We start from the raw sequence: 13,236 nt of genomic DNA on the forward strand, positions 1-13,236 counted from the left end.
GGACCGTAGGCCAATGCTCTAACCGCTGAGCCAAACTGGCCAGGGTGAACACTTTTTTTTTTTTTTAAAGAAAGCAGTTGTAGCTATTCTAATATCATATAATTTAAACTTCATAGTAGAGAAGATAGTGATTGGTTATTATATAATAATCAACATCAAAAAGACCACTCCTAAATGTGAACATGTCAAACCACAAATGTGCAAAATATATGATGCAAAAAATAATAGAACTGAAAGTAGAAACAGATAAATCTAAAATTAGATTTGGAAACTTCACAGTACTCTGTCAACAACTGAAAGAACTAGATAGAAAATAATTCAAGACATAGAAGAACTCAACGCCACTTTAACGCTAAAGATACCTATTTTTAGAATACATCATCTCACAATAATAAATACATATTTTCTTATTCCCACAGAACATATATCAAGGTAGATCATAATCTGGGCTCTAAAGCAAACCTTACCAAATTGAAAAAAATTGAAATTTTACTGAATGTGTTCTCTTACCACAATGCACGCAAACTAGAAGTCAGTAACAAAGATAACAAGAAGTCTCCAAATATTTGAAAAGAAAACTACACACTTTTATATAAGTCATGGCTCAAAGAAGTAGTGTCAAGGGGGAACAAATACACTGAACTAAATGAAAATGAAAATATATTTCAAATTTTGTGGGATACATGTAAAGCAGTATTGAGAGGGAAATTTATAGCACTAAACATACATTAGAAAAGATGGGAAGGCTTAAATTAATCATTTTAGCTATCACCTTACGACTCTAGGAAAAGAAGAGCAAAATAAACCTAAAGAAAGAAGAAAGGAAATAAAGATAAGATCAGAAATCAATTAAATTAAAAACAGAAAAAGAGAGGAAATCAATGAAATAAGGAACTAGAAAGATTAGTAAAATTGTCAAAACCCTATTAATATTGATGAACAAAAAGACACCAAAAAAAAACCAGTATTGGGAATGATACAGGGAATTTCACTAAAGACCCCACATTAATAGAGTAATAAAGGAATACTATAAACAACTTCAAATTTGCAAACTTAGATGAAAAAGGCCAAGTCTTTGAAAAGGACAGTGTACTACAACACACGCAATATGAAATAAAAAATTTGAATAGTGCTCTATTAAGAAAATGGAATTACTATTTTAAAACTCCTTAAAATAACTTCAAGTACAGATGATTTTACTGAAGTAGTCTACCAAATATTTAAAGAAAAAATAATGCCAGTTCTACATAGTATCTTCCAGAAATTACAAGAGCTGGGAACAATTCATAATTTATTTTATGAAGATGGTACTGATAGCAAAGCCATACAAAGGCAATGTCAAAATAAAACAGAAAACCCCCAGATCCCCAAACTTACAGACCAATGTCCATCATGAATACGGACACAAAAATTCTTATTGTAATGGAGTATATCATTAAGGCTAAGAAAGAAAAGTCACATGATCATATTAAATGATGCAGACAAAGCATTTGATAAAACTCAACACCTGTTCATGATAAAAACTCAGGAAAACAGGAATAGATGTGGATTGGATTGTGTTCCTCAGAAATAATTATATAAGTCCTAACACCCAGCACCTCGGAATGTGACCTTCTTTGAAAATACGGTCATTGCAGGTATAATTAATAAGGATGAGGTCACAAGGGAGTGTGGTGGGCTCTTATTCCAATAAATTCTAATATAGTAAGAAAAGAGGCACAGGATGTCATTCAATGATAGAGGAACGGGAATCCTGTATTAATAGCTACCACCAGAAGCTGGGGAGAGGCAAGGAAGGATTTTATCCAGAGTTTCTAAGGATGCCTGGCCCTGCTGACAATTTGATTTTGGGTTTGTAGTCTCCAGAACTACGAGAATAAATTTTTGTTGTTTAAATCACCCACTTTGTTACAGCAAATCTAGGAATCTAATATAGAGAGGTACTTTTTTAATTCGATAATGCAAATCTACAAAAGTCCTACAGCTAATATTACATTTAATGGTTAAATGCTTTCCCCCAAGATAGGGTGGTAGAGGCGGGATTAGTCTGCCTAACACATTTGATCCTTTAATGACTTCCTATTACCCGTGGCTTTGAATATAGTTTTTACAAAATCAAGCTCCTACCTACCTGCTTCATTTTAGCTCTGATACAGCCACCTGTGTGGGTGCTCAGTACAGGGGCCATATTTAACATTTAATGTTTTTTCATTATTTCTCCCTGCATGGAAACCTCTGTTCCTTTGCATGACTTATTCTCCAAGACTCCGGTCAGATATCATCTGCTTTGTTCCCAAGAGGTAGATGCTGTACCTTCTGTTTGTTTTTTGTTTTTTTAGCGCCATGATTATAACACTTATTATACCATGGAAATAATTTTGCTCAACATTTGTTTCAACCACAAGTCTGGGATCATTTCAAGGGCAGAGAACATGTTTTATTCTGTTTTGTGTTTCTCATATGTAGTAGTACAGTATCAAGCACACAGTGAGCCCTTATTAAAGGCTGGCTGACTTTGTTAATGAACACTCGAGTTTTAATAGTAATGATGCATCACCCTTCCAGCAGCAGTTAGTCAAGTCCTAAAGTGTGATGTAGGACAGTCTTCAGATTGATCATCCTTGGTTCAGTATGGATGCGTACCAGTTTCAGAATCAGAATTGATGTTCCTGGCATGAAGTTTGAGGCAGGCTCACTGATGCTGCATAGAACACGTCGTCTCTTTGTGCCTTCTTCTGTGGATGTAAAGTAAGGAAGGGTATGAGCATCAGCAGATCTAGATGCTATTTCTAAGATAGCACAGTGACCTTAACCGCTCTGTGTTTCTTTCCTTCCATATAAAATGGGAAGGGGATCCAGCTTCCTTCTAAAACCATTCATTTAGTATAGTCTGTCCTAGGGGCTGGAGATTTACAGACAAATAAAAAATGGTCCCTATTCTCCAGGTGTATGCGTCAGGTAAGATTGCCCTTCAGATCTGGTCATTATTCCAGCTTTGACAATCTATGATGCATTTGTCTTTCCCTGCCTTAGGGTACATTTGGGAAGAGAGCTCATAACTTGAAGTTTAGTCTGTGGGAAACATACACTGATGGTGCTTTGTTCCTTTGGCCGTGGAGTAAATCTGAGTCCTGACTTGCCTCTTCTGTTTGAGGAGGTGACTGTATTTGCTTCATGAAGCCAATACTACTTTGGAAACCACTTTGCACACTTTTGATTTCATCCTGAGTCTCTGGAAGCAATAACTGCATTGTAAGCCTAAACTGCTTTGAACATTTTAAAGGTGGTTTGAACATTTAATCCTAGAGACCTACTTTCCTTCTTCATTTTGTTTTTCTTCTTCTTTTACCTCTTCACCCTTCTTTTTCTCTTACATTGAGACTCCTACTAGGAAGCACTAGATGGTAATATATTTAGAATTTTCTCTGAAGCAATTACAATGAAAGAGTTTGCTATTTCCTGTAAAAGAATTTTAAGAGGTAGATTTTGTGTTAAATTAGTACTTAGCACATTACTTTTTGCTGTTTTAAAGCAATTTTTTCCCAATACAAATGTCATCCTAATCTCTATGCCATTTCTATTCATGAAGAAAAAACATTTGCACAATGCTTATTCATCCATGAATGCAATTTATAGTTAAGCCACGTAATGTCTGATGGTACTGTGCTGACAGGCACAGAATAAATAGTACAGATTTTGTTTCTTGAAGATTGATCATTCATAGATCAGTCGATAATTTTTTTTCCAGGTTGCCTCTTACGCTGATGATGAGAAATTTTTTACTTTTGTAGAAAGCTATGGATTTCAATAAACTTCTGTCAGGACCACAGGCCTGCCTACTCAATATCCCTTTTTAACTTGAACATCTTTTCCAGAAGAGATAGGAACTGATATTTGCCCCTATCCTTAAAAATAATATTGCTGAAAATAGTAGGAGTGGAGGCAAAGATTTTGAGAGAATGGGTTTGTGGGTGACAACTTGTTAGAACAGCAGTATGTTGGCCTTGCAAGTTTTAGGAAAATGGGGAGACTTTATGCTTACTTAATTGGTGTTTCAATATTACCTTTTTTTTTTTGGTACATGCCCCTAGCGGGAACCGAACCCAGGACTCTCTGGTCTGCAGGCCGACTCTCCAACCGCTGAGCCAAACCGGCCAGGGCTCAATATCACTTTTTCAATGAGTACTTTTATCATCTTCCTTTTTATGTTTAAAAATTTTAGTGTTTCTTTTGTTATCAAGCATCCTAGTTTCCACTCTCCACACCCTGTCCCACTTTTCTTGTTTTTGATGTTTTATGAAATGTAGTGTGAGCTGTCTTTGATAAGACTGTTGCTAACGTCTCTGATTTTATGGTTGCTGATAAATTACTTCCCACCATGACCTAAAAGAGTGTAGTATAAAGTTATTAGGTATGGTGACTCTTTACATTCAACTTTGTTTTATAGGGAATTAGTTGATATGTAATACACATGAGTGGATTGTTTTACTTTAATGATTTATATTCTACAATGTAGAAGAGAGGTATCTAGTGGATCTAGAAATGGATGATTTGAGAACTTCTGTGGGCCCCAATTCTAGTCATAGTTATATTAGTGGTGATAAAATTTAAAAATACATATGTTCTATTATTAATTGCTCAGACCAGAGGACGTATCTTGATTTACCTGGATTGCTATGCTTTCTGAATTTTGTAATGAACTCTCAGATGTTAAATGCAACAAAGTCTTTTGGTTATATTAACATAATTTTAAATTTGTGTATTTTGGTATAAGACAATTTTAGAAGTAGTAACTTTATTGTTCACAATGATTGCAGGTGGTATCAGTAGGAATCGTCCTAAACCACTATATTAGCTTTAGACTATGTTTATGGATATACTTTCAAATACCGAAATTGTTGAAAATATATTTCGAACAAAACACTGAAGTCCCACTGTGAGGTACTGACACAGGGCGACCTGATGTCCACACATCTCAGTGCAGCCCAAGTACATCTCAAATTCCTCCTTATGTGTTTGATTTCAAGCTTTCCTGCTGCATGTGAAATAAGAATAAATGCAGACTAGGAGTCAGCAAGGCAAGCAGTTAAGCAGGATGCCATAGGGGTCTTCACGAAACAGGCAAGCAGGAATTGAAATGCCTCCAGGTAATGTCTGTCGCTGGTACTACTACAGAGTAAAGTAAACTCTTCACTTTTGAAGTAGCATTCTGGTTGGGAAACACCAACTTCGATTTAGCCCCCCCCCCCCCCATAACTATGATAGTGATCTTCAGTCTTTTCTAGGGGAGTATCTTTGCTGTTTAACTGCATTCTTGAATTAGTTATAGCAAAGAGATGAATAAAAATAACTTGACAAGAGTCTGCCAATCTAAATGGCAAATTGTTGTTTTTTTTTTTGGTGGAGCAGGGGGTAAAATCACAAATTCTGAGTATTTAAAGGTGATTAAGCTGTGTTCAGAGAAGCATACAAATGAAGGTGAATTTTTAAACAATATTTTTAGTTTTTTAATAAAATGTTGCATTTGGTTCTTACTCTTATTTTCATGGGATATGTTATATTGCATCTTAAGTAAGAAAATGGTATTATATCCTGCTATATGGTTTAAACTTGTTTTTATTCTTTTTTTTTTTCATTTTCTTTTTTTTTTTTTTTCCACATCTTTATTGTTGGATGTAAAATGCATTACAGATGTTCCACATTTTTCCCCCATTGACCCCCTCCTCCCCACTCCCGCCCCCCTCCCACCTTTTCCCAAACTATTGTCTGTGTCCATTGGTTATGCATATAAGTTCTTTGGTTTATTTCTTCCCACCCCCCCAACCCCTTTCCCTTTGAGGTTTGTCAGTCTAGCAATGAATTTGTGCTTCTTAATCCCTTCACCTTTTTCATCCATTCCCCCAACCCCTTTCCCAACTGGCAACCAACAAAATGTTCTCTGTATCTATGAGAATGTTTCTGTTCTTCCTGTTCATTTTGTTTGTAGATTCCATTGTTGATAGATATGTATTCATTGCCATTTTGTTTGTTCAAACATTTTATCTTTTTCTTTAAAAAGACCCTTCATCATTTCATATAATAACGGTTTGGTAGTGATGAACTCCTTTAACTTTTTCTTGTCTGGGAAAGTTTTTATATGTCCATCGATTATAAATGACAGCTTTGCAGGATAAAGTAATTTTGGTTGTAGGTTCTTGGTTTTCATCACTCTGAATATTTCTTGCCACTCCCTTCTGGCCTGCAAAGTTTCTTTTGAGAAATCAGCTGACAGCCTAATGGGAACTCCCTTGTAGGTAACTAGCTGCCTTTCTCTTGCTGCTTTTAGGATTCTCTCTTTGTCTTGAACCTTTTGCATTTTGATGATGATGTGTCTTGGTGTGGGCCTCTTGGGGTTCATCTTGTTTGGGACTCTCTGTGCTTCCTGGACTTGTATGTCTGTTTCCTTCACCAAGTTAGGAAAGTTTTCTGCCATTATTGTTTCAAACAGGTTTTCGATTTCTTGTTCTCTCTCTTCTCCTTCCGGCACCCCCAAGATGCGAATGTTGGCACGCTTGAAGTTGTCCCAGAGGCTCCTTACACTATCCTCATTTTTTTGGATTCTTTTTTCTTTTTGCTGTTCTGGTTGGGCGTTTTTTGCTTCCTTATATTCCAAATCGATGGTTTGCTCCTTGGATTTACGTACTCTATTATTGAAGCTATGTAAATTATTCTTTATTTCAGTTAAAGCCTCCTTCGTTTCTAACTGTGCAGCGATCGTTTCTGACTGGTACTTTTTTATGCTCTTGAGGCCCTCACTGAGTTCACTGAGCATCCTTATAAGCAGTATTTTGAACTCAGCATCTGTTAGGTTGCTTATCTCCATTTCGCTTAGTTCTTTTCTTGGGGTTTTGTTCTGTTCTTTCATTTGGGACCTGTTTCTTTGTATCCTCATTTTGGCTGCCTCTCTGTGTTTGTTTCTGTGTATTACTTAATGAGAGGTATGGGGCTCGCTGAGACCCGATGCTGCTTGTTTGAAAGAATTTAGGAAAAACCTGAAGCAGGATCCAAGACAGGCCAATCCTATGGTTAAGCAAGTAGCAACAGCTTGGGTGGGCTTGAAAGTTGTGTGGGGCGGGGTGGGGCGGGGCCTCAGGGAGTCAGCAGGGCGGGGCTACCAGTGTGAGCCAGGTTGCTGGAGTCCCAGATATGGCTTCTGTCTGCCGAACCAGGGAAGGGCTCACCAAAGGAACAAAGGCCTCTTACAGCACGTTTGTCCCCGAGAAAGCCCCCTCTCCAGCCCTCGCTCCAGTGCCAAACAGCTCAGTTCTTTTCTGTATGTCTCTGGTGCCCCTCGAGCTGCCTCCCCTCCGAGCTTAGAGGGAGAGAGTCCGACCAGTCCATGTGCGGGCCCTTTAGGGAGCTGCCTGTGGCTCCAGCCAGGTCAGCTTCCCTGAGCCTCAGTTTCTGCTGGTTTTTCCAGCCAGAAGTTATGGGGACTTCTCTTCCTGGCACTGGAAACCTGAGCGGGGCACCTGGTGTGGGACGGGGACCCCTCAGTCCTCAGGAAGGACCTTCCCAGCCACGGGAGCCTCCTGATTTTTATCCGCCACACTTGGGTGTGGGACCAGCCCGTCGCGCCTCCGCGCCGCCGCCGCCGCCGCCACCCCTCGCGCCGCCGCCCCTCCTACCGGTCTGGATGTAGCTGCTTTTTTTTTTTTAATTACGTAGTTGTAGGACTTCCATTCAGCTTGATTTCAGGCGGTTTTGGATGATGGTTGTTCTGTAGTTTTGTTGTAACTTGGATGTGGTTGTGGCAGAACGCGATACTGCGTTTCCCTACGCCGCCATCTTGACCGGAAGTCCTGTTTTTATTCTTTATAATGTGCTGGTTGTTATTGATGACATTTGTTTTTAACATTTTATTTTTCAAAGGGTACACACATAGACACAAAATCATACATACAAACACACCCCCAATACAAAGAAATATACACACATGCGTTTTTTTATTTCCTCCACTTTTTTGAAGACAGATAGTTACCATTTTATTTATTGACTTAGGCTTTCCAAATCACCACTGAAAAAATTATATTTCTACAAAGGTAGGTCTTCTGTAATCAAGGTGAGCGTTGTCTATTGGCAGTAATGTCCTAATTACATACAATACTGTGACTATATCTATGGTATTACGGAATAGAGATAGAATTGGTTTGGTCAGGATGAAAATAACAATGTAGTCTGGCCGGCGTGGCTCAGTGGTTGAACATTGACCCATGCACTAAGAGGTCGTTGGTTCGATTCCTGGTCAGGGCACATGCCCAGGTTGTGGGCCCAATCCACAGTAGGGGGCGTGCAGGAGGTGGCCAGTCGATGTTCTCTCTCATCAATGTTTCTATCGCTCTCCCCCTCTCACTTCCTTTCTCTCTGAAATCAATAAAAGAAAAAATAATTTAGAAATAACAAATTTTTTTTTTTTTTTTTTTTAAAGCAATTGAATTTTGAAACTTAGGAAATTCTTAACATTTATAAGAATGCACACCCCTAGCTTACCCCATTTTTGCTTTTTCTATCAGAAATAAGACTATGAGTCATGAATGATATGTACAAGGTGCTATTTTTATATTGTGTTTATGATTAGAATATAACAACTGTAAAATACTTGTGATAATATTATTCTAATATTTCAAACTTAGAGTGCTGACTTAATGTATAACTACCTTTTCCCTGTTTTTCAGTTGGGTGGAAAGCTTTGGACATGAGGGACTTGGATTATTACTGGACATTTTGGAAAAACTGATTAGTAGCAAAATGTAAGTATAGCTAATTATTTTCACTTAAGCTACATTTGCATGTCCAAACAGTTCTAACACTGATATCTTTTATGCCAATACAGACAAGAAAACATTGTAAAGAAGAATCAGCATAAAGTCATACAGTGTCTAAAGGCTTTGATGAATACACAGGTATGTACATGGTTAATTCATTGTATTCTTCTTCACTAATTCTTCTAGAATTCTTAAGAATTAGAGTTATGTAATAAAGAATTTATACTGAAGTGATGTGTTGCTTTAATATGCTGTTTAGTACATAAAGGAAAAAGTGCTGAATTGTATGACTTCTAGTTTTGTATAGAAACAACTATCTCCCAGCACAACTTGGGGATAAATAGACCTTCTTCTGGTGCTTAACTCCTCATGTGTAATTAATTCTCTCCCTTCTTTCCTTCCTCCCTCCATCTTTCTTTTTCCCTCTTTCTCTTTTCCTAGTCTCCCCCCGCTCCATTTTAATTTTCAAAACTATAGCATGAATCAGCTTTGAAATCATACATGGTCTGCAGTAATATTTATCACCAAAGAATCAAGTTGGAAAGACTTAATTTTTATAGTTTATAAATTTAACTCTGTAATGCAAGGAATAAAAACATGTATCAGGTCCCAGAAATGGAGCAGGGATACTTAATACAAATACTATTGACCCCAAATGCAGTGTGACCGGTCTGTAAAGTTTGCATAGTTAAAGAGGACACATTAGACAAGAGAAACACTTGAAGTTCTCTACTGATGTTAGACTTTCTGAACAGTATGTCTTTTATACTGTCAGTTGGAGAAATTTCTCTATGCTGTGCCATGTCTTTAGCTCCAATGTCTAAACACATCTACCTCAGATGTGCGAGCAGTGACAGGGGTTTTAGTTGCTCTCTGACAGCAGGAGAGGAGCTTGTACTTAATGGTTGGGCGACAATTTGTGTTTTACAGCAAAACTCTGTTTTTCTGACTAGTTTTATTTTTAATATTTTGCCGTATTCTCATTTTTAGAGGACTATACACTTAAGTACTGGTATTTAAATTATTAACATTTATCTTACATATTTTTACTCAGTGTAGAAAATATTTATTTTTTGTAATTATTTTTATCTTACTGAATTATTTATGTATGTTTCAGCATTTTGTAGAGCTAAGTTTTCTATTTTTAACCAATGAAATATTTTTCTCCTCTCTTTTTCCTTCTAATAAGATTTTTAAGGAAAATATCTGATGCAGAAATCACAAGTCCTGTTGTTCTGGGAGAAGTAGGTTTTAGACATTCTGTAGAATATGTTCTAAGGATAAACGAATAAGGAATCAGACACTGCTGAGAGGGAGAGGGCTTTTTGCTCTGTGAGTACGTGGTGCTGCTTTAGAGGCTCCTTTTTAAATGACAATATAGCAATTGAAGATTTCACCAGCGCTGGGAAGTCTGAGAGTAGAGAAAACCCAGAAACAGTTTTTCTAACTAGAGGGGTAGGTGGATCATAATTTGAATTTCAGAAGAATCTCATGGCTAAAGTGAAATGACATATTAAAGGTGATATTCCTGCCCTGACCGGTTTGGCTCAGCGGTTGGAGCATCAGCCTGTGGTCCGGAGAGACCCGGGTTCGGTTCCCGCACGTACCTCGGTTGCAGTTTGTCCCCGGCCCTGGTTGGTCGTGCGGGTGGCAGCCACTCGATGTGTCCCTTCACATCGATGTTTCTCTCTCTCTCTCCTTCTCTCTCCCTCCCACTCTATCTGTTCAAAAATTGGAAAAATGTCCTCGGGTGAGGATAAAAAAAAGGTGATATTCCTCCTTGGTGTGACAATGAATTGGAGAGAGAGTAAACTTTGCATTTATATTCTAATTAATATAATGTAACTCCTTATAATAACATTGTGTTGCTTCCAGTTTGTATATGTGGAGCTGGAATATATTGCTATTTGTATTTATTGATATCACCTGGGCTAATAAGCATGAAATATTAAGTTACTGACACTTGGAATTAGTATTATACACTGTCTACAATTTTTGGTAAAGGTTTTAATTTTTTCTCAAGATCTGTTGATGAATTTTCCTATGTCTCTCTGTGCAGTCTTTATAAGGGGTCCCTGAATAATGAACAGTGTGCTTTAGGAGAAAAAAGTATGGTACCTTACTTTGTGCTAGTAAATATTTATATAAGTAATGAGCAAATTTGATAATATATAAAAGTGAATTTCTTACAACACTAAATTGGGCAGACTAATATTTTTAAATAGAAAAAGATTGTGAATATTAGAAAATAAAAGTCAGGATGAAAAGTTAATTTATTTAAATTAAACGGTAATTAGAAGAGAGGCTTTCTTTCGGTCAGTAAAATTTTTGTTTGTGGCTTTGAGTTGTACACCCCCAGCAAGGGTGCTTTGCGTCTGAAGCCCGCCCCCTCTCCCCGATGACTCTGCCACTGGGATTAGCTCACTGGTGTATGGGTGGGGGTTGGGGAGTCAGTCATTCGTCACCAGCATGCCTGTGGTGTTGGGCATCCTGTACAAGAGGTACTAACCTTCCCCTAACACTACTTCATTGGCTTGAAATCCCATCTGTTAGGTAATAATGGGCCTCATGTAGAATGCAGATGGAATCTGGCAATTGGCCCTCAGTTTAGAACACATGTGTTTTCATATAATCCAGAGTGTGTCTTTGATATTCAGTGGAGACATCCTTAGATCTTCAAGCATTTGTTACAACCACCCCTCTAGCCTTATAAAGGCCTTCATTTAATGCACTTTACATGCCAGCACTGGTAAGTTGACTCTCTCATAGAGGGAACATGTTTTTGTTTTGTTTTGCTTTGTGTCTTAAATAATTGAGTGAGAGTAAGTTTCCAGAGGTAGGCAGCGATTCTGGCTTTAGTTCTAGATACTGATTAGTGACAGTCTGTCTTCATTCCAAACTTAAAATGATAACTACACATTTTTACATTAGCAAAATCAGAGAACACTGCCCTTGATGGAGCTTTGGGGAGTCACAGGATGATAGTCACAACCCTGAGATCAGAGAACCCTCCTATTCTACCCTTCATACGTGATGGTTTGGGGCTTGACAGAGAAAGTAGGTGGTGTAACTTGGAGGAAAGCAGGATGAAAATTCCTTGAGTGGCTGCAGGAGCCATAGGAATCTCTTTCAAGAAGGGCAGGCACTGACTACGGGGAGGGGGACTGAGGGGGAAATGCTGGAGGCAAGCTCTTCTCAGTCCTCGGTTCCTTAGAGCAGAGCCATCCTTTGCTACTTGGTAATCCTGGACTGACTGACTTTTTAATTGGATCTAAGTGATACTGTATCAGCCTCTGACAGTTATCTGGAATGACTGTCAAGGCATATTGTAGTCTCTGGCCCTATGCCTGCTTTTTAAAACATGTTTTCTTTATTGATTTTAGAGAGACAGGAAGGGAGAGGGAGGGAGGGAGTGGGAGAGAGAGAGAGAAATCAATGAGAGAGCATGGATTGGCTGCCTTCTGCAGGCCCCCCTCTGAGGAAGAGGCCCACAATCTGGGCATGTGCCCTGATTAGGAATCGAACCAGCAACCTCTTGGTGCATGGGTCGATGCTCAACCATTGAGCCACACCGGCCGGGCCCATGCCTGTTTTGTTATTCTTTGTTGGCAGATATGAAACAACCCAGGACATCACAAACATGAGCATCTTTTTGCCAGTTTAGTTGTCTTTGTAAACTTCTCCCTATCATCAACAAGACAGACGTTTTTCTGAAAATCATATCCTGGTGCTTTTTGATCCTTCTGTTTGTCCTTCCTCATTTGTACCCATGTTCTCCAGATCTTAGTCTGAAACAAATGCAGCACTCAGCACAGTTTATAGATGACTTTTATATCTAAATGACGTTTACAGTGGGGAAGCTGTAACTAAAATTTCATAACACAAAACATTTGGGTGTGAGCTTGTTACAGATTCAACTTTGATACTTATATATCTACATAGTGTGCTAAGTTTGAATGCAAGCCATAGTTTATAATTGGGATAAGGCCCTTTTTAATACCTAAAAGTGACTGTAATCAACCAATTTCTCACTCTTTAGACTCTGAAGTGTAGAGGATTCTCTGGGATGCATGGTAGATAAATAGTGTTTTATTGAATCTCTTCATTGTTATTTGCTACTTCTATAGCTTGTTAAGGGGCCTTATGAGATGTATACATTCTTAAATCAAAATGCTAAGTCATTAACATAACTTCTTATCTACTAATTGGGTGTGACATCTTAGAAGTAGCAATCCAATTTTGTACTTATCCCATAACATCCCATTTTTTTTTTATAATGGTTTACAACTACACTGTCTTTGTGATAATAAAATATCATTTTGATCAGAATACATTTACTCCTTATGGCAGTTTCTATATGATATGTGCCCAAGTTATCTTTAGCTCCTGCCCATGTATGAACTAGGGGCTACTCTCTGGGCCTATACTATAT

General features: G+C 38.1%; 1 protein-coding gene across 8 annotated transcripts in view; it reads left to right on the top strand.

Moving 5' to 3' along the window:
- Positions 1–13,236, top strand: part of DIAPH3 (diaphanous related formin 3) — a 487,836-nt gene that overhangs the window by 120,959 nt on the left and 353,641 nt on the right. For all 8 annotated transcript variants that reach the window (XR_004958076.1, XM_036249888.1, XM_036249889.1 and 5 more), the window contains exons 6-7: positions 8,715–8,789; positions 8,873–8,942. Coding sequence is in view for 7 of the 8 variants with exons in the window: in XM_036249888.1 (XP_036105781.1) it covers positions 8,715–8,789; positions 8,873–8,942 (145 nt within the window). In the remaining variant the exon portion in view is untranslated. The remainder of the gene's footprint in view (positions 1–8,714; positions 8,790–8,872; positions 8,943–13,236) is intronic.

This window comes from Molossus molossus, unplaced genomic scaffold (assembly GCF_014108415.1).
Source record: "Molossus molossus isolate mMolMol1 unplaced genomic scaffold, mMolMol1.p scaffold_m16_p_9, whole genome shotgun sequence".
NCBI classification, from domain to species: Eukaryota; Metazoa; Chordata; class Mammalia; order Chiroptera; family Molossidae; genus Molossus; species Molossus molossus.